At 42.2% G+C, this 20598-nt stretch overlaps 1 protein-coding gene across 2 annotated transcripts in view; it reads left to right on the top strand.

Annotated features, from left to right (window-relative positions):
* The window catches only part of RETREG1 (reticulophagy regulator 1), a 123844-nt gene that overhangs the window by 95279 nt on the left and 7967 nt on the right, over nucleotides 1-20598 (top strand). For both annotated transcript variants that reach the window (XM_029219063.1, XM_029219064.1), the window contains one exon: nucleotides 18626-18752. In XM_029219063.1, coding sequence (XP_029074896.1) covers nucleotides 18626-18752 — 127 coding nt within the window. The remainder of the gene's footprint in view (nucleotides 1-18625; nucleotides 18753-20598) is intronic.

Raw genomic sequence — 20598 nt, 5'->3', positions numbered from 1 at the left:
ATTTGCTCAGTAAACTAAGATACGAGAAATGTTGGCAGCGACAATAAAGGAAGTAATTGATAATCCCTTTTTGGGGCACAGCAGAGGGGAAAATGGGAGACAGTTTGTTCCATAAGTGTTGAAGGTTTGATGGCAGATGACTTCTTTCTTTCTTGCCAACTTCTGTAAACTGGAAATGGTGCCTGGAGCTCTCAAAGGGTTGTGAGGCCTCGTCAGGAAGGTTCTGGAAAGAGTGTGATAGTCTTCCATACCTGGGGAGGGTGGAGTGCTTACGTGGGTGAAGCCCACTGCACTAGGGTAAGAAGTTGGGGTGGGAGGTGGAAGGGGTGGGGTATAATCTTTGTTTATTTAGATAAACTTTGAAAGACCCTAAAAGTTTTCAGTGACTTTGATGGCACCTTGACTTTTCCCCCTCTATTAGATACCAATGTTCTGAAGCTTGAGACCTTAGCAACTCTACCTAGGACAAATCTGAAAGTTAGATGCCTTTTGCTAAAACCTGGGTAAACTTTTAGGGCAAGGACTGTTTTAAGATCAGAGGAAACCTTTCTCATTCTAATACTTGACAAGTCAAATCTGGCATACAACAGCTTCACCAGCAATGTGACAGGAAATTGTGTGCTTATGTTTCATGTGTTATTGGCAAAAGGACTGTTTTTCTAACCACAGGCTTGGGAGGCTGGTGGGTTGGAGCTGGAAAGACCTGGGTTCAAATCTGGGTTTTCTTGGTCGTGTCTGCTTTCTCATCTGAAAACGGGAGCATTTTACCCACCTTGTCCGATTGTTGAGAGGATTATAAAGCTCCGAATGTAGTTCCTGGCCCTTGGTACATGCACAGTAAGTGAAAGGTGTCCTTAGACTAAAAGCTCTTGGGATGGTTCCCGGTTGGCTTGCTGGGATAATCAATGATCCCCGTCACCGCTGTATAACCATATGGCTGAAGCCCATGACACCCTGAACCCAGCAGGTCAGTGCAGCCCAGAGGCCAAATCCACCCCACAGCCCGTTTTTATAAATCAAACTTTGTTGGAATGCTCTTCCATTTGCACGTTGTCTGTGGCTGCCCTCACGCTGTAATGGCAGAGCTGCGTACACGGACTGTGTGGCCAGCAGAGCCCCAAATATTTGCCCTCCGGCCCTTTAGAGAACACATTTGCCTCCCCGACTCTAGTGTAGAACCGCTTCCACCATTTGAGTCGTGTGCTTACTGAGTCAGAGCGTTCATTCTCACATCTCTTAAGGCCCATTGTCATTGCTACTGTAATTGCATAATTTTAATTATAAATTATGTAAACTGATGAAATAAGAGATCAAAAGGAGTATTGTTGTGGGAGCGTCTACTGGTTGTTCCCAAATACTCGACTTCCTTTCCTTGGATAGTAGAATCTCAAGTTTCAGCCCCCTGATGGCCACCAGCAATTGAATTACATTTCCTAGGTTCCCTTGCAGCCAGGTATGGCCGTGTGACTACATTCCAGGCAGTGGGAGGCGGGTGAAAGCTTTGCATGCAACTTGCAGGCCATGACTTCAAGGGAGAGGGAGTGCCCTCTGCTTCCTTTTTCCCCTCCCTGCTGGCTGCAGTGGTCCATGGGATGACTGTGTGATTCGAGAATATGGAGTATTAAGATGGAAAGAGCCTGGGTCTTCAATATTATAGAGATCCTGTGTTAGCCCTGGACCACTATGTTCTGCTGTCCATGAGGGAGAAATGAAGTGCTCTCTGGTTTACACCCATCACTTAGACCTTTGATACAACGGGCAAACTTAGATCTGAATACATACAGTTGTTTATCCCTAAGAAAACTGTTGAATGTATTAGAAAGAATCAGTAAGGGCCAGTTGCTGATAAATAATGCTTTTTGAAAAAAAGTGGACAAACAGCTAAAAAGGTAGGTGGGGGATAGGCATAAAAATTGAGAATGATCCTTTATGTGGGTTGTTTGATTCGTCATTAAATTCTTGCTCCTCTTTAAATAAATGAAACTAGGGCATCATGAGTAATTCATGGGGATGTGTTTTATGCCAGAACGCCGATCTTTGTTGCAAGCCCTAACTCAACTGGAACTTCTATAACTCCCGCAGCACGTATTCGTAAGTTAATATTTATTGGATTGAGTTGACTGCCCCAAGGGTGTACTGCTTGGTTTCTTAGTCTCCAGTCAGCGTTCAAGTTCTACCCTGAGTCTAAGAGTATTCATGCCAATTACTCATTAATATGGTTGAGAATTAATCACCTACACCAGCCCAGATAAGGGAATAGGAAAGTTATCTAATACTGAAAAAGCAGCTTAAAAGTGACCACTGTTTGCAACGGATGAAGATAGACTGTGATAGCTCTTTTAAAGCCCATGATGAGGGCTTCCCTGGTGGCGCAGTGGTTGAGAGTCCGCCTGCCGATGCAGGGGACACGGGTTCGTGCCCCGGTCCGGGAGGATCCCACATGCCGCGGAGCGGCTGGGCCCGTGAGCCATGGCCGCTGAGCCTGCGCCTCCGGAGCCTGTGCTCCGCAACGGGAGAGGCTGCAACAGTGAGAGGCCCGCGTACCGCAAAAAAAAAAAAAAAAAAAAAAAAGCCCATGATGAAAATCTAAGAAAGGAAGTTGAATGACTCTCAGGTAATTAGGCCTTGACAGGTAGGAGTGCCCATTGTTTCTGGTAAATTTGCCTTTAGCTTCTGACTTCCATCTCTCTGGTCTCCTGCTCCACTGTTTCCAGTGAAATCACAGGTCCCTGCTTTGACCAAACACAGAATTTCAGGGATCCAACTGACTGAGCCTGCAGAAGGCAGGCCAGCTGGGCATCTGCCCTGGCCTTGCAGTCCCCAGGGCCTGGAAATCAGCAACCCATTGTAAAGGAAAGATGAAATTCCTCATAGGGCTTTAAGTTTCTCCATTACAGGACCACAGATATTGACATTTTACATCTTTAATACCCTCACAGCCTCAGAAAATGGAAGCAGACTGGGCCTTCTCAGCCTATTAGGAGGTCTGTTTGCTGGGAACCTCTTTCGGCCTGAGATCTGACAGTTTGACATCAGTACTTGAAGGGTCACTGAGAGCTGCTGGCTGAGATTCTCTTTCCCATCAGTACCACCAGGGATGTGTTAAGGGATATTGCCAGCTTCAAGTATTCCTCTCTCAAGTTCATATCAATTTCTAAATCAGTTCTTTATAGGAGAAGATAAATGTTTATTTCATAAAAGTAGAGGACATATTTAGTTTTCCTAAATTCAGCCTTTTAGGTAAACGTGAGTGGATTATAAAATCCTTGAGCAGAAGACATCATTGATTATCGAATCCAGCAGCAGTCAACCCGGGGCCCATGGACCCTCTGAATTCCCGAGGTATTTTGAAGGGGGCCATTATCCAAAAACAGTTAATATCCGATCTGGTCCAGCTCCTTATTTTATAGACTTGAGAAACCTGAATTCCTCCTGTGGACCAGTCAGAACAGCCTCCCAGGGACTTCTGTGGTCGCCGTGCCACTGATCTGTGGCATTCTTTAGCATAATTTGTTTAAAGAACATTAATTTCATTTCCTCTTATGATTCCAAAGAGTCAATTCAGAACAGAATTCACAGAGTTGGTTCATTCCTGGCCTCTCGGACTATATAATCAAAGTGAACTGAATTTTTAAGTGAACCTAATCATATTCTTAGCGTCTGGGGTGTCTAGTGGCTGTGGTATGTAGAGGGATCACTCAAGTCATGTTGTCACTGGATAGTTTTGTTAAAGATTACATAGATTAGAAGGTATGGGCTTTGTTTGTAAGAGAAACAAAGGCAGATATCTGTCTTTAAAAACAATTACCTTTCCTAGAACCCAACATTTTGGTGAGCCATTTTTTCCATTTCTTGAAAATGCATTGTGGTAGCATGAGCTAGGGAAAAAAAAAAGCAAGAAGAATATACATAATAAATTAAGTTCTGATCAAAATACAATTCTAAACCTAGAACATCTTTCAAGACAATGATTAAAAGATATCTCTCTCTGTCTTTCAGTGAATGTTTGTTTAAAATAGTCATTGTGTTGTTTAAGTATAGGTGATTCTCTTTGACCATCTGGCTCCATTGGTTCCCTTTTGGCTGTGGTCAGTTCCCTGAAGACTCATTACCTTTGTGGCTCTCACCTAGGCTGATGAACTCACAAGGAGCTCAGGATGAAATATTTAGCACCACTTAATTGATCTCCCTAACTGGGCGGAGACAACCCTTGGAAAGTCCAGGCCCAGTTAAATGGCATTTCACAGTACTTTTGTCCTTGTGGTTCTAGATGGTTCTCACATGGGAAAAGTATTGGTTTGGCCCAAAGTTTCATCCGGGTTTTTCCATACCATCTGGCGGAAAAACCTGAACGAACTTTCGGCCAACCAAATAAATGATTAAGGTTGATCAAAGAGCTATTTCATCTTACTCTATAGGCTCTTATCAAGTCTGTTTCATGTTAGTAGATTATCGTGTCGGGGAGGAAGAAATTTTCCCCTACCCTTCTAGGTTCTTCTGGCTGGTGTAAGAATTAAATTGGCACGAGACAGATTAACAGGAGAAAAACAAAAGTTTAATAGCCTGTACACATGGGAGAGACCTAGGAGAACTGAGGGACTTTCCAGAATGGCCAAAACCCTCGCCTGAACTACCGTCTTCAGCTGAAGACAAAAGAGGTGTTGAGGGTAGTGGTCTGGAACTTCCAAGGCTAGGAAGGCAATTGACATGGAGGTAGGAAAGCAGATGTTTGGTAAGTAAAGGTTTGCTGGGCCAGGAAGAGACAATGGGACACAGAGTGGGCTCTGATCTCTAGGTCCTGCTGAGTTTCCCTCACCACACTCAGCCCATATTCTTGGCAGATGTCTCTGCTGCTAGCTTGCTTCTTGGAACAAGCCCTCTATCTGTTGATAACATTATTTTAGGCAGTTAGGGGGAAGGTCAAAGTTTCTTCCTGAGTTTTTTTGGGCCTTGATTGTTTTCACCTCGAAATAATATGCATGCCAAAGAGACAACTTGGGGTGGCAAATTTTGCATCGCTACAATAGAGTACAAGCAGAACATGGGATAATAATACATTCTATATGTGTATAAAAACAAGAAGGCATTTAACATTTTACCGACTAGCCAATCCAGTAGACAGTGACCTAGAGGGAGAGGAGAAAGGGGTATGGATGTAACCGTGTGCCCCGGAGAGAGCTGCAGGAGTTGTGAACACACAGGCACTTGCCTAGGAGATCTGATTCAGTTGTCGGCGGCTTCCTGGAAGTGGCTAGAAGACTGGGCAAGCAGGTGATCTCCAATACGCCGGCTTGGCAGTTTACACATACAGAAGGCGCGTGTGGCAGCCGTTAGATTCTCCTGAACACCACGGACAGGAACTTGGACTCTGGGGGCAGGTGTGAGTGTCTGCAAAAATGAAGGAGGATGGGGGAGATGGCAGGCACCTCTCTCACTGGCATAAGGTTCAGCCTAGATCATTCCAATCTCATTTACTTTCACTGAACTTCACAGCACAAGGGAATACAAATTTTTAAGAAAAAGTTTTCCTGAGCGAATTTATAATGTGAATGGAAGTGAAATGTCGGAGGAACTCTTTAAGTAAGTGTTTGCAGGAACCCCTTCAGTCTTCAGGTATAAAATGCACGATGACGGTTATCAAGGTGGTGAGAAATGCACTGAAGCCAACTCCTTTTTAGTTAATTATCAGCCAGATTTTTATTGCTGTTCTATGTGTATGAGAACGTGGGGGAAATGCAATCCCGTAGAAGCCCACTCTCTAAAGCAGACAGGCTCTATTAATTACGTTTTAGAATTTTGTTTTCCTAAAGAAACTATCACTAGGAGAAATACGTTCTTTTGAAATTTGTCCTCACTCCGTAGCGTCAACCATTGCACACCCTCCCTGGGCAAGAGATGCCTCCTCGGTAACCTGTGCCCAGATCCACTTCTCCCTTGCCTCCGCACATACTCCTTTCTAGTTCGTGCCCTCCCCGCTCCCAAATACATCCGCACCTTCCCGCCATGCTGCTGTTGAGTATTACATAATTTACCATTAAAACATGCAATAGGGCTTCCTTGGTGGCGCAGGGGTTGAGAGTCCGCCTGCCGATGCGGGGAACACGGGTTCGTGCCCCGGTCCGGGAAGATCCCACATGCCGCGGAGCGGCTGGGCCCGTGAGCCATGGCTGCTGAGCCTGCGCGTCTGGAGCCTGTGCTCCGCAACGGGAGAGGCCACAACAGTGAGAGGCCCGCGTACCGCAAAAAAAAAAAAAAAAAAAAATCAATATCCATACAATAGCTTATTGTTAAAAATCTGCTTTTGAGGGAGGCCTACGGCCAATTTAGCAAGCAGTAAGACATCGTAATGCGATTCTCATTGTTTTCTATGACTGACAACAGTGATCCTCTTGGTAAGGGTATGTTCCTTTAAGAGTCACCAACATCATTCACCGGCTTTTAAATGAAGGTAAATGGGAGATGCAGTCTTTAAAGGACTAAGGTGGGACTGTGGCCTATGATTTAACAGTGTAGCATTTTGAATAAATATCTCAATGACTGATAGTCACTGACTCCAGGTTTGCCATATTCCAAGGTACTGCCTTCAACACAAAGGCTGACAACAAATTCTCCCAACAGAATTAATTTTAATAGGCCTTCATTTAAAAAGCCCTCTGGAGGAACTTTATCATCGTTCAGTCTGTTTGCGTTGTGTATACCTGTTCCAGCCCAGTGTGACGGGTAAGGTCTCTCAAAAAACAAAATGAGGAACTATATTGTTAATGAAAAATTTTTGCACCATAAACAATACATTCTTTGGTATTGTCACAGAAGCTTAGGTTTCATGTAACTAGGCCAGAGGTTAAAAAAAAAAAAAAAAATAAGAGAAAAAAAGGCAGGGAGAGGACATTTCCTTTTGATTCCAACTGCAGTAAATCCTGGACGGTACTTCATTGGAAATTGTGGATCCCAAACAGAATGCAAAAGAAAGGCTTATATCTGAATTAGCAAACTTGCCTTACAAGAACAATTTCTGTTTTCCTTGGGGAGTGTTTCCTGGTTCTCAGGTATTATCTGTCCTTCGGGGATAAAGTAGAAACCTTTTCTTCCCTCAGGGGTAGTGATTAAAGCAAATCTCTGTGTTCACAAATGAAAGGGTGTTTAATCTCCTGCAGGTCTCAAGTAGGAGCTTGTTCGGAGCTGGTAATGGAATTTAAATTGTTCATGCCCTGGGTTTATGAAAGTCTACTTGTTGAAAAGTTAACAAAATTGAAAACGCTGGAAAATAACTTCTACTGGCATCTGTTCATGGAAACTAGAATCATACGAGAAGTAACGTGATGGGCAGCTGAGCGCCAGGCTTCCAGATGATCTTGGTGGATTGGGTAGTTGATAATCTCTGCACCCAGGGAAGTGGCAGGGCAGAGGCTGAGATGGAAGGAAGAAAGGGGCAGTTTCACAAAGTGACTGATCTCTAGTTCGTTTGAGACTTGATATAAAAAGAACGAGAGAGCTCCAAATAAAACACCAAGTTGCCCAGAGGGCGGTGAGGCTCAGCTTCTCAGGGCAGGAAGAGCCAACACTCAGGTGGCGCCTCCTGGGGGAGAAGTTGTCCACGTGGTTAATTGGTCTGAGAAAGTGACAATTTCACATTGAGTGTTCTGTAATTTCTTAATCTTGTGTTTGCTTATTTAATCCTCCAGTTGACATATCTTATTTGCTTTGTCATGGTTCTAATTCTGTGAGTGTTTGTGCAGGGAAACAGGATCCCTGTTTTTATTTCGTTTCTCTGCCTACACACAATCACACGCGAACACGCCTGCACGCGGAGGAACACGACATGGATCCAGAGGATTAAAAACAGTTCTAACACACCGCACTCAGAAATGTTCAAATCTGTAACTGGAGACTGACTGACCTTTCTAAGAAAAATTATGCAGGGGTTAATATCAACAGATATTCACTACCAACAGAGAACATGAGACCGTTAGTCACCAGCCGAGAATGACAGGGCGGTGAGGGCTCCCGGGCCAAAGCATATTTATAGGTAAGATGGGTGAAGCAATTGTTTGTCCCGGTTGCTAGGTGACAGCTTAGGTTATAGCAAATCCCCTTTTACAAAAGTTTGGGCTGTTGACATTGTTAACTTTCTGTAAAATATGGTTTGCCTTCAATTTCCAATTCCTATGGATTAAAAATAAAATAAATTAGTGTAAAATAATGTATTTTCTCTGGAGGTACTTTGACGGTTCTTCTAAACATCTTTGGAAATGGTTATTGCCATATGAGTTCTTAAGGATATGGAAAATCTAAAAAGTGACCAGAAAGGGGTGTGTGTGTGTGTGTGTGTGTGTGTGTGTGTGTGTGTATGTACGTGCACATGTGTTTGAGAGGAAACAGCAATAGCTGAAAATACTCTCCAGTGGATTGAGGTCACCCGACAGGAACAAACAAGGGACTGATTTTCCCTATCCCGATAGAAGGATGGATATTCATGGGGCTTCACATTCTGGCCAACTTCACAAGCCCCAGTCCGGTCTCCACGGGTCGCACAGGTGCTCGTGGGTCCATGTGAGAGTAATGTCTACAGAAGGTGCTGGGTCCAGGGATCTCCATGGAGAAGTCAGGCGTTAGGGCCCAAGTTTTGCCAGAAGGAATTCCACACAAAATACTAATTTCCACCTCAGGAAACATTTGATATAAATGAGCCCTATTTCTTGGTTACCTAATTTCGAAGGCGGTTTAATTCTGCATTTCCAAGGAAAAAAAATAAAACTATTCCATATAAGTGAAAGTTGGTTTCCAAATTTTTTAGACTTTTTGCCTGTGATGTATTCCTACACATATAAAGGAATACACACTAATTACTGTGATAGGTAATGTATAGAAGCATTCGGCTAAATGCATTAAAAAAATCAATAGAAGTCACTAAACTATTTTTGATTTGTTTTTCTTTGTTTGATATCTGTTCATTGTTTATATCCATTCCTTCATTCGATATTTTATGTGCCTTGTAGAAGTCAAGTTCTGTCAGCTGCTGAAGACAGAGCCGTATCTGTGAATCCGTTCAGGGCATTTAAGTCTCACGAGGTGTCAACATTACAAAGGAAAGTAACTACAATTGAAAAATTGCTACAAAAGAAAATGATGGGGCTTCCCTGGTGGCGCAGTGGTTGAGAGTCCGCCTGCCGATGCAGGGGACACGGGTTCGTGCCCTGACCCGGGACGATCCCACATGCCGCGGAGCGGCTGGGCCCGTGAGCCATGGCCGCTGAGCCTGTGCGTCCGGAGCCTGTGCTCCGCAATGGGAGAGGCCACAACAGTGAGAGGCCTGCGTACCGCAAAAAAAAAAAAAAAAAAGAAAGAAAAGAAAAAATGATGTATTGGTGGAGGTGGGCAGGGCTCAGGAGGAGAGATTCAGGGAGGAGATGCACACAGTGCTTGTGACACAGTGCCGGCCTGGGAGGGCCCAGAGATCAAGGGTATCATTGGCACAGGGTATGGAATCACTTGAGGGTCCTGGCTTGGAAAGGGCTGAAGCAGTGGAGAGAGAAAATAGGAATCTAAACTCCTTGGTTCCAGGCTTCACCTGGGAACCGAGATGCTGTATCGATATCTCTATTTCTGTAGCTCAGCATTCAGGGAGTCCATAATCTGTCCACGTTACTGCTCTAGTGTTCTTCCCCACTCATCTTTGAAACGATGCCAAGTTCCATTCCAGAGAGTTCTTCCGGTGTCTCAACCTCCAACTATAAGCATTCTCGGTTCCATTTTATGAAGGCCCTATTTTGTGTGTATTTGTTCTGTGACCTCAGCAGGATAGTTAACGTATCTGAGCCTCAATTCCCTCATGTGTAGGACAGAATAAATAATAGGACCTCGCTCATAGGCTGACTGTAAGGGTGGAATATGACAGTGAGTTCACAACATATGGAACGGTGCCTGGCTCCTGCTGAGTGTTAGCCAGTATTCTTATCTCACATTGCCTGGAACCCCCATTACTTGAATTTTTCATCACCTGCCTTGGTGTGAATTTTTCACTCTATTAGCATCCTCCCATTCTACTAAAACCATCACCTAAATAGAACTGTTTTTCTAAAAAACACTAATTCTAAGAGATCCATGCACCCCAGTGTTCACAGCAGCATATTATTTACAATGGCCAAGACATGGGAGCGACCTAAGTGTCCACCAGCAGATGAATAGATAAAGAAGATGTGGCACACACAGTGGAATACCGCTCAGCCTGTAAAAGAGAATTCAATTTTGCCATTTGAAGCAACATGGGTGGACTTGGAGGGTATTATGCTAAGTGAAATAAGTCAGAGAAAGAAAAATACTCTGTGTTCTCATATGTGGAATCTAAGTAATACAACCAACTAGTGAATATGACAAAAATGAAACAGATTCACAGATATAGAGAACAAACTAGTGGTTACCAGTGGGGGGGGAGGGGCAACATAGGGGGAGGGGAGTAAGAGGCACAAACTGTCAGGTATAACATAAGCTACAAGGATATATTGTACAACACGGGGACTATAATCAATATTTTATAAGCACTATAAATGGAGTATAACCTTTAAAAATTGGGAAGGACTGTATTGTACCCCTGTAACATATAATATTGTACATCAACTATACTTCAATAAAAATTAAAAAATAAAGTGAACAAAGTAACAGATGAAACCATCCAGGTACTAAAGACTTAAAAAAAAAAAGTGAATAAATTGTCGTGCTGATCTCTGTGGAATCTTATTCCATAACTCTTTTTAATAGTTGTTTCTGCCTTACAATTTAAAATATATTCTACAGTTCTGCATTGCCCACCCCCTCCCCGGAAAAATGTAAAAATTTTTTTTTTTTTTTTTTGCGGTACGCGGGCCTCTCACTGTTGGGGCCTCTCCCGTTGCGGAGCACAGGCTCCAGACGCGCAGGCTCAGTGGCCATGGCTCACGGGCCCAGCCGCGCCGCGGCATGTGGGATCTTCCCGGACCAGGGCACGAACCCGTGTCCTCTGCATCGGCAGGCGGACTCTCAACCACTGCGCCACCAGGGAAGCCCTGTAGCACTTTATTTGGTATTGCAAATGCCAGAAACCAAACTGAAACCAGCTTAAGGTGAAAAAGGGAATGGGCTCCACAAAGAGGACGTCCATGTTTGAATTTGTTTTGGGCTCAGCAGAACCCAGGAACTCAGACCCAACCATCAGGCTTCGTTTGTGCCCTCTGCCTCCGCCTCACACTCCTCTCCTTCTCTCTCCATCTGCTCCACGATTCCTGTCTCTTGTTGGTAATCATCTCCGCAAATCTAAAGCTGAAGAAATATGTGAAAGGATTTGAGCTTTGATATATTAAAAAATCCCTTTTTTTGCTTTGAAAAATTACTTTCAGTTATAAAAATACCTTCTGACTTTTAGGTTGACTAGTATAAGCTAAAAAGATTTATTATCCTGTAAAGTGTACAATAATGAAAAGAGAGTATCTTATATTCAACAGGCTCTCCTCATATATCCAATCCCCAGCTTAGTTGCTGAATGTTTCCCCCCCCCCCCAACAGCCCTAGATTCAATGAAATGTCATTTTGTAAACGTGAATTTCATATATACCACGAGCGAGGGAGAAATCACTTTGGGGTCGCTCACGGGTAGAGGCTGTGCCTTAGTTATCGCGAAATCCCTGAGGCGGGACTGGTGACAGACAGACAACCGCACTCAGTGCATGGTGATTGAAATGAGCGGAGGGGAAATGACACTGAGACACATTATCTGTTCTCTGCCAGGATTCATTTATTTCAGCATAGTTTTTGGTTGTGCTCAAAGACACTTGGGGTGAAAGAGATGTAGCAGGCTGCTGGCACGTGTTCTCTCCTCCAGAATTACCGTCTATTTTTAAAGAGCACCCGAGTGTCACGTTTCTTAGTCTCACAGAGCCCCCTAACGGGGAGAACTGTGTGCTGCACCCTGAAAACCAAGGGCATTCAAGGTTCATGCATGGAGCCCTTAAACTGTGCAAAGGCTAACTGGTCTTTGAATATAACACTTAAAGACTTTTTGTTAAGTAGACTTTTAAAGAAAGAAGGTACACAATCATGTAAAAGAAAGGTACTTCGCTGTACACCTGAAACTAACACAACATTGTAAATTAACTATACTTCGGTGAAAACCGGTTAATAAAAAATTCTTTACCCACTGAACTGTAGTGTCATCATTTATTATCACGATTAGTTTGCTATTTTCTTGCATAAATACTGTGCAAGGAAATCACTATGCATATATTAAAAGAGTACATCATTCATGATAGCATCAAAACCCATCAGATTTCTAGGAGCAAATGTCCTAAAGGATGCATAACCCTCTACACTAAAAACTATACACAAAAGATAAAAGAAAAACAAAATTATAGTTATGTGTTCATACGTGTGTGTGTGTGTGTGTGTGTGTTCAATAGCGTTTATAATAGGGCTTGAAATATGGTAGCATATGTCTGCAGCTTTGTTGATCTTCTTCAAGATTTCCTTGGCTGTTCTTGGTACTTTAAATTCCCATTTAAATTTTAGGATTAGGCAGCCAATTGGCATTGTAAATTCTGATGAGATTTTGAATTTGTAGGTCAAATTGGGGAGAATTGGTATATTTACAATATGCCAATATGTCTACTCCTTGGACATATTCTTCCATTTACTAAGGTCTTCTTTAGTTTTTCTTAATAATGTTTTGTAGTTTTTAGGGTAGAGATTTATACATCTTTAGTAACATTTATTCCTAGGAATTTGGTGTGTTTTTGATGACATTGTAAATGACATACTTTTTACAATTGCATTTTTGTAAGTTCCTATGTTATAAATAAATGAAAACTCAACTAAAAAAAAAAAAGATAGGTGTGAAAGAAAAATTTAAAAAATCATTCAGATCTGTTTGACCATGTGGGTTATTTGGTTCATAACAAAACTCACCACTTTTTATTCCTACGTTAAATTACTTAAATCACACAGTTAAATTACGTGAAATCAGTTGGATCCTTTTGGACGTTGCTTTTAAGACGTGTTAGGACCACAGCAGCATTCAGTCTAGGGCTCATTATTCTCTGCTGCTGAGGTAGGACCCTTGTGAGTACTCTACCCGACGTGTGAATTTTGAGGCTTTCCAGTCTAGTCGGTGGGAAGGATTTCCAGGCATCCTTCCCAGCCCTGTGAGCACAGGACTCTGTTCCCTCTTGTCCTTTCCCATGCCTTGTGCCTCACACATGCGCCCTCAGCTGGAGGGTCCAGGGGACCCTGCAGGTGGCCAGTGTTCTCTGTGCAGGCTCTACACCCCACACTCTGTCCCTCCAACTCCAGCCTCTTTGGACTCTCACTTCTGATGCTCAACTCAGGTAGTGGCCAGGACCCACCTGGGGGGCACCTCCCTGCTCTGCGGCCTGACACTTTCTCACTGGGTATTTCTTATTGTAACTCTTAGGATAAGAAACACGTGCCTCAGAATCACCTGGGACACTAATTCAAAAGGCAGGTTTCTGAGGTCACCCCAGGCCTGCTCCATCAGAGTTTCTGGAGTGAGGCCATGACAGCTACTATTGAAACAGTGCCCTGGGGTTCACACACACTTCCCACGTGGGAACTGCCTAACGAGATTACTTTGGCCACATCTAACGTCTATGCCTAATTGTATTCTAGTAGGGTTATGGAGGCAGAAAGAAGGGGTGTTGGCTTCGGATTCTGCTGAGAAGCAGAGCTCCCTTCTGTGCCAAAGCGAGGCTGCTTGTCTGAGGGGCTATCTCTCTAATTCTTATTCCCTTAGAACTTCTCGGACTGGTGGAACCATATCGGTTCTTCAGTAAACAGCTGCTTATCTTGACCATGCAGAGTGTCTTTTGTCAAAAATCTGTCCCTCTAGTTTCTCTTAAGGAGAATGTAACTAAACGGAATCTGCCAGGGCCTCAGTTGGGTAGCTTTTCTGGCAAGCTCTGCACAAGCTGCAGATCCTTGGGCAGAGCCCCTGTGAAAGATGCCATGGCCTTGGGAAGGCTGGGAGGTGTGGCTTCTCACTGGGAACCACGTGAACTGGATTCTCGGAGAGTCTGGGAAGTTGGAGCTGGTGGTCACAAGGGAGGGACTCTTAAGAGGTCCTTATCTCCTGGCTGGAGGGAGGTAGGAAGGGGAGAGAAAACTAGCTGGAAGGAAGGAAGCAAGCAAGGGTAGAGAGAAGGGAAGGAAAGAAAGAAGAACAGACAGACCCACAAAAGGACCTTACTTCCCTTTGAACCTGGAAAATGCATGTTCTCTCTGAAACTATGGAAGAAAAAAACTAAGCCCTGGAATATTCATGCTGAAGCCATTGGTAGCTAGTTTTCTCCCTTGAATGAGCTGCAATCACAGAAGACTTACACTCATTGCTGAAGGACTTGGTAAAGATTCACACTGTTTTTCACCCTCCTTTTCTGTTTGTTGGGCCTTTCGTTGCACGTTGATCAGCGCCAAGGATGGTGGGAAGACAGCCACACACCATGTGAAAGATCTGTTTCCCTAGCATCATCCAGTATTCACAGGAGATCCTTTCTCTGATTATGTGTTTTCTAGACAGGGCTCTCTAGGAAAACCTAGAGTTTCATTATGGAGCAACTCAGAGCCTGTGTGTGTGTGTGTGTGTACACGTGCAGATGTCACTTGTATTAATCGTTGACCAATCACCAAGTATGAATCTTACTTTCCAATAAATATTTGGATTCTGCACAGGAAGTTCTCTTTTTTTCTGGAATGGGTAGGTCTTAAATGATGCCGTGTTGATCCTGGTCAATCACACCTCATTCCTCCTGACTCTAGAAAAGAGTGAGGAGATGTCATTGAATTTGTTCTTCCCTTGCAGGGGGCACATGTTTTAAAGGGAAGAGAACTGTGTTGGAAATCAGGAGCCTCCGGTCAGGCTCTGCCCTGAACTAGCTGAGAAAATGTGGGTTTCACTTTCCTTGTCTATAAAAGAAGGGAATTTGAAAAGTTGACATCAATTGGCCCATCTTATTCTAAATTACATAACTGCACTATTCAAATATATTATGTAACTGTATTACCTAAACTGAACTGTGGTGACATAAATTAATGGTAGACTGTATATAATGGAAGACATTAGAAATGTATGTTCCACTGGTCCTCAGAACTAGTCATTGGACAATTTAAAACTATTATGAAACTCCCAGAGAGTGATGGCTAGGTGCATGTTTTATTTAGAGTGTACATGTAGAGTGACATCTCTTCTTTGCCCTTGAATTCAGATTTTCTTCTGAAATCATACATATTTCCATTAAATTTTATTCAGGACAATCTATACATTTATTTTATCTCAGACATTTACTACTCTTCCCAAAACCCATTTGGTTAGATAATATTTTCATGACTTACACGATGCATTTCTCATTTCTGTTTGTGATGGTAACAGTAATTCAGATATCATTAGAATTGTTCAAGGCGATTTTTAAAAAAATTTGGCCATGCCACACGGCTTGTGGGATTTCAGTTCCCCAACCAGGGACTGAACCCGGGCCACGGCAGTGAAAGTGCTGAGTCCTAACCACTAGACCACCAGGGAACTCCCTAAGGCGATTTTGTTAAAAATAAATATAAGTAACAATGGAATTTATTGTCCCAAAGTACTGTCACAGGGGGTAACACTTGTATTTTGACTATAGGATGTGAAGTGGGATACACTCGTGTAACAATGTTACTCATTAAATAAAAAGAATGATTATACATTTAAGTATCCAGGAATTGTAAATCAAGACCATATGTGTGTACATGTATAGCTTTAAGAACAGAAATACATCGATTCTTGTGTACCCAGCACCTAAAAAAGATATAGAACATTACAAATACCCAAGAAGCTCCCACTTGCCATCTCAAGTCTCATTCCCTACACACCCCCATCTTCGGTATCCCCTCTCCTGAATCTTGGGTTTTTTTAAAAATCATTTCCTTGCTTAAATATCTGTTAGCTTAATGTGATTTTGAGCTTTATATAAATGAAATCACGCTGTGTATATACCTCTGTGATGTTTTTCTCAATATTATGATCCTGAGGTTCAGGTATAAACATGGAGTTTGAGTTCCTTCATATCCACTCCATCTTTCTTTGTTTTATTTTAAGGGAATTTTATTAGTTTTATTTATTTATTTTTGGCTGCGTTGGGTCTTCGTTGCTGCGCGCGGGCTTTCTCTAGTTGCGGCGAGCAGGGGCTACTCTTCATTGCGGTGCGCAGGCTTCTCATTGCGGTGGCTTCTTTTGTTGCAGAGCACAGGGTCTAGGCACATGGGCTTCAGTAGTTGTGGCACGCGGGCTCAGTAGTTGTGACTCGCGGGCTCTAGAGCGCAGGCTCAGTAGTTGTGGCGCGTGGGCTTAGCTGCTCCGCCGCATGTGGGATCTTCCTGGACCAGGGCTCGAACCTGTGTCCCCTGCATTGGCAGGCGGATTCTTAACCACTGCGCCACCAGGGAAGCCCATCTTTCAGTTTTGAACACAACTCACTTTATTTGTCCATTATCCTAATGGAAGTATGTTTTAAATTTGCTTCAAAATACAAAATGTTCACCCATTCCATTGGAATTGTTAAAATAATAATAAACAGTTCCATTATAAGTTTTTCATTGATTTTTGTTAGAATTATATTTGCCAGACAGGCTAACCAAATCCTTAAATACTACTCAGTATGCATAGAGAGCAGAAATTAAAATCTATATTTATGTCATACACTGAGCAGTAGAGTAGCCTACCCTTGCCAATTTGTAACAAGCCTATGTTGCTCTAGAAAGAAAGCCACAGTTCAATTTCAGATTTTACTCTCCTGTACAAAATCTTTTCCCATTAAGCTGACATACTGGCAAGATCTTGTTACAGATAGTGGCCACTATATGTAACATAAAAACTTAGTGTTTCTTTTAATAGGTCTGGAATCATTCGTAGGATACGCATAGTGCTAGATTTGGTCACCAATGTAAACAGGCTTGCTCAGTGGTTCGAGTGTGGGAAGAGTTAATGAAGGCATAAACTGATAGCCAAACATCCCCAAAAGTTCATTTCTTACAACAGTTGGGAAATCATTTGGCAAATGTCTACCTCGTGGAGTAGCATCAGCCTGAACACCGGGCAGCTCAGTGACTCTCTGGCAGAACATTGGTTGAGGCTGATAGAACGAAGAGGAAGGACAAGAACTACTTTTCTTTTTTTTGCTTTTTTAATGCTATTGCACTCGTTTAAATATAACTTAAAATTTATATTATAAAGGGAAATGTATTATTTAATTTACAATTTCCTTGATGTTGATTTGAAAGTTTATTAAAAAGGAACAGAATCTCAATGTACACAATTTCTGGGTAGTTGAGCATCTAAGGGCCAAAGTAGTTTTAATTTGTCACAGGGCTACTGGAGTTGAATCCAGAGATCAGTCTCACCCTGACACCCTTGCAGTCATAGCTCAGAGGACACTTCACTAACAGTGTGTCCTCTACTAGACACATTTGTTTAAAATTGTCTGTGTAATAAATGAATTTGGGTGCCCTTAATAGAGCTTGTTTGAGCTGGTATATTTATGTGATGAGTTAGGATTGCAGGAGTGGGATTTGAACTTGATGGCATTGTAACTTCAGGAAATGCCCAGTATTTGCATGCCTTCTTCCTGCAGCGATTGTTACTAGTTTTCAGCTCACTACCATTCCTGTGGGAAGGCGGGGACCCACACACAGCACGTGCCTGGCACACACACCACATCCAGCACATTCTATGATGATGATCGGGAAAAGATACTCTAGACAAATACGGGGTATTGTGATATCCTGTTGAGTTTGACAGTTTTCTACTGAGTTGACCAACAGAGTATACAGTCGACCCTTGAACAACCTGGGTTTGAACTGCGTGGGTCCACTTAGAGTGGATGTTTTTCAGTAGTAAATTCTACGGTGCAACAGGGTCTGTCGTTGGCTAAATTTGTGGATGCAGAGGAACCACAGATACGAAGGGCCAACAATAAATTATACATAGGTGGATTAACTGCAGCATTGTACAAGGATCAACTGTGGACTGAAAATGCTTTGTTCGTGTTGATGACGAGGATAATGATAAGATTAAAGCCAAGGTTTCTTTAAAGGTACTGTGGCTTTACTACCTTTAAGGTTTAAAACATTTCTGACAATCCCACAAGGCCCTGTATGATCAGGTTTCTTCCTACCATCCCAGCTCCCTGCAATGCTATTCTCTGGTTCGCTCTACTGCAGCCATACTGGGACCAGTGGTGCTTTAGCTCCTTCTCACAACAGGACCTCTTGCATATGCTGTACATTGTTCTGTCTGGAGCCCTTCCAAGCCTTTATGGTAAATAGTGCAAATCCAGATCATAGCATAAAAGTGACATCTTCAGAGAAGATGACCCAAAACCTCCACCCTATATTTTTCCTTCGTTGTGACCAGATAATCGTGGAGCTCGTTGCTTGCCTTGGCCTGTGATCTTCCTTAGACAGGTGTCTGGCTTGTTCATCTCTGAATTCACATGGCTCTTCCAGAGAGTGTGCCCACTAGGAGGTGCTCAATGAATGTCTACTAAAGCAATAAATGTTGAGTGAATCATCCACAATTCAGTTAAAAGTTTTGGTTTTCTTTTTCTCTCTTTAGCTGGGAAGTTATCAATTCCAAACCAGATGAAAGACCCAGGCTCAGCCACTGTCTTGCAGAATCATGGGTGAATTTCAGCATATTTCTTCAAGAAATGTCTCTGTTTAAACAGCAGAGCCCTGGCAAGGCAAGTTTTCCAGAAAAGGAGAATGATGTGTGTGCTTTAAAATGTGAAATAAACTTGGAAACAAATGAATTAACCTATTTTATCAGCCTGTAAGGGTTCTCCAATTCTGAATATAATACACTACGAACACGTGCCATAAAAACTGATATTAGCAAGGTTCAGAAATGTTAGTGTTGTTAGCACTAGAAAATCCTTAACCTTATATTTTGGAATTGGATTGGATTTCTATTTTATCCATATTTATGTAGCTTATTAACTAAAATGAATGATGATTTGTCCTCTCAGCCAGACCGAGGATAAAAACGTGTTATTAAGAATTTCAGTTTATATTATCTAGGCTGGTTCTCAAGTCAAAGGAACACATAGCCCTTTGAGGGTGTTTTTGGAGGTAACTGAGTCTCACTTTCAGTCTAAAAAGTGGAGATTCTTGAATGCTTTACTTAAGAAAGAAAATCTTTGGCAGAAACATCCACAGTGATTATATAAATGGAATGAGTATTTTTCCAACAAAGATGAAAACCCACGAGGAGGGAGTTGAGTGGTTTGAAAGGGGTTACAAGAAATGCCCACTATAGGGTCTTTATGTGTAGAGGCAGCTTCCACTGTATCTTGACAGCACCGGTGAGCTACAGAACCATCAATAGACCGCTTCCCTTCCAGTGCTATGGAGACGAGTGTCCACCTGTAGTTGGAAGGAAGAACCTAGGAATGTCTTCATTTAAAACCCCTCTCTTTGTACAGTGTTACAGGAAATCTAACTTCAATGAGTAAGAGAACTATATTCGGACACATTTTGAGCATACTGAAGTTGCAACATTGTATATGGATAAGTTATTTTAATCACTTAAGGTGATTTTTAGAAAAGATATCAACATGGTAGCGGGGTGGGGTGACTTGTGTTTTTGATGCTTATTTTACTGAGATGATTAAACACATTTTTAGAAGATTCTGAACTTAAACTTCTGCATTGGGTTGCATTAATATACCCTAAGTCAATTAACCTAAGATAACGATGCTACAAATTTAGTGGATAATGTGAAATCCCTTTGCGAAACTGAATTCTGGACATAGTAATGCTTTTATTTGTTCTTTTAACTTTTATGGTCTTTCCTCTTCCATTTTTCTATTAGAATTCCATATTCTTCAAGGATCCCTGACGTTTGAGAAACAGCTCTTAATTTTGTTTTCCTTTTGACTAGTGAATTTACTAACCCTGTGCCAAGAATGAAAAATCAAAGTTAATCTGAATTTTAGACCCCCTTGCTGTTTCTCTTAATCAGTTATTGATCAGAGCTCTGTATCCTTTCCGTGTGTGTCTTTTTGAAATTCCCTTAATGAATTTTCTTGGCTGATCAGTGAAATTTAGTACCATAATTTAAAGGTAAAGCAAAGAAGTAAGATAGTTTATTTTAAATAATAGAGTGTGAAAAAGAAGTGAAGACTTTATGGGAGAATTTTTCTGTCTTGATGTTTTACTTAAAACGACCAAGATTCTTTTGGCTTCGACTGACAGAAAGAATATAATCAAATTTCACTGGTGGAATTTAGTTTCATTTGCCGGACAGATATGGTTAGGAAGGAGGATAGTAATGGCCAGTCGATTTATCCCGGCTGCTTATCAGCTGTGCAAATTACTGTTGTATTTATGTAAATACCTCTCATTTCTGTAACATGTTTTGCTGCGTTTATGAATTTCTGTGGATTTATAGAAACAGTTTGAACCTACAGATTTCGTTACTGGGCTGCATTGTTTTCAGCGAGTGACCCTGAGTAAAACAAGTTTCTGGGTACATACTATTCTTCAGGTCTCTTGCACCTGGTAATACAGCTGCAGGCATGATTAATA

The sequence above is a fragment of the Monodon monoceros genome, unplaced genomic scaffold, assembly GCF_005190385.1.
Source record: "Monodon monoceros isolate NGI ecotype Baffin Bay Population unplaced genomic scaffold, NGI_Narwhal_1 Super_Scaffold_12, whole genome shotgun sequence".
NCBI lineage: Eukaryota > Metazoa > Chordata > Mammalia > Artiodactyla > Monodontidae > Monodon > Monodon monoceros.
The sequence above is the reverse complement of the archived record's forward strand: the minus strand, read 5'-3'. Positions and strand labels throughout refer to the sequence as shown.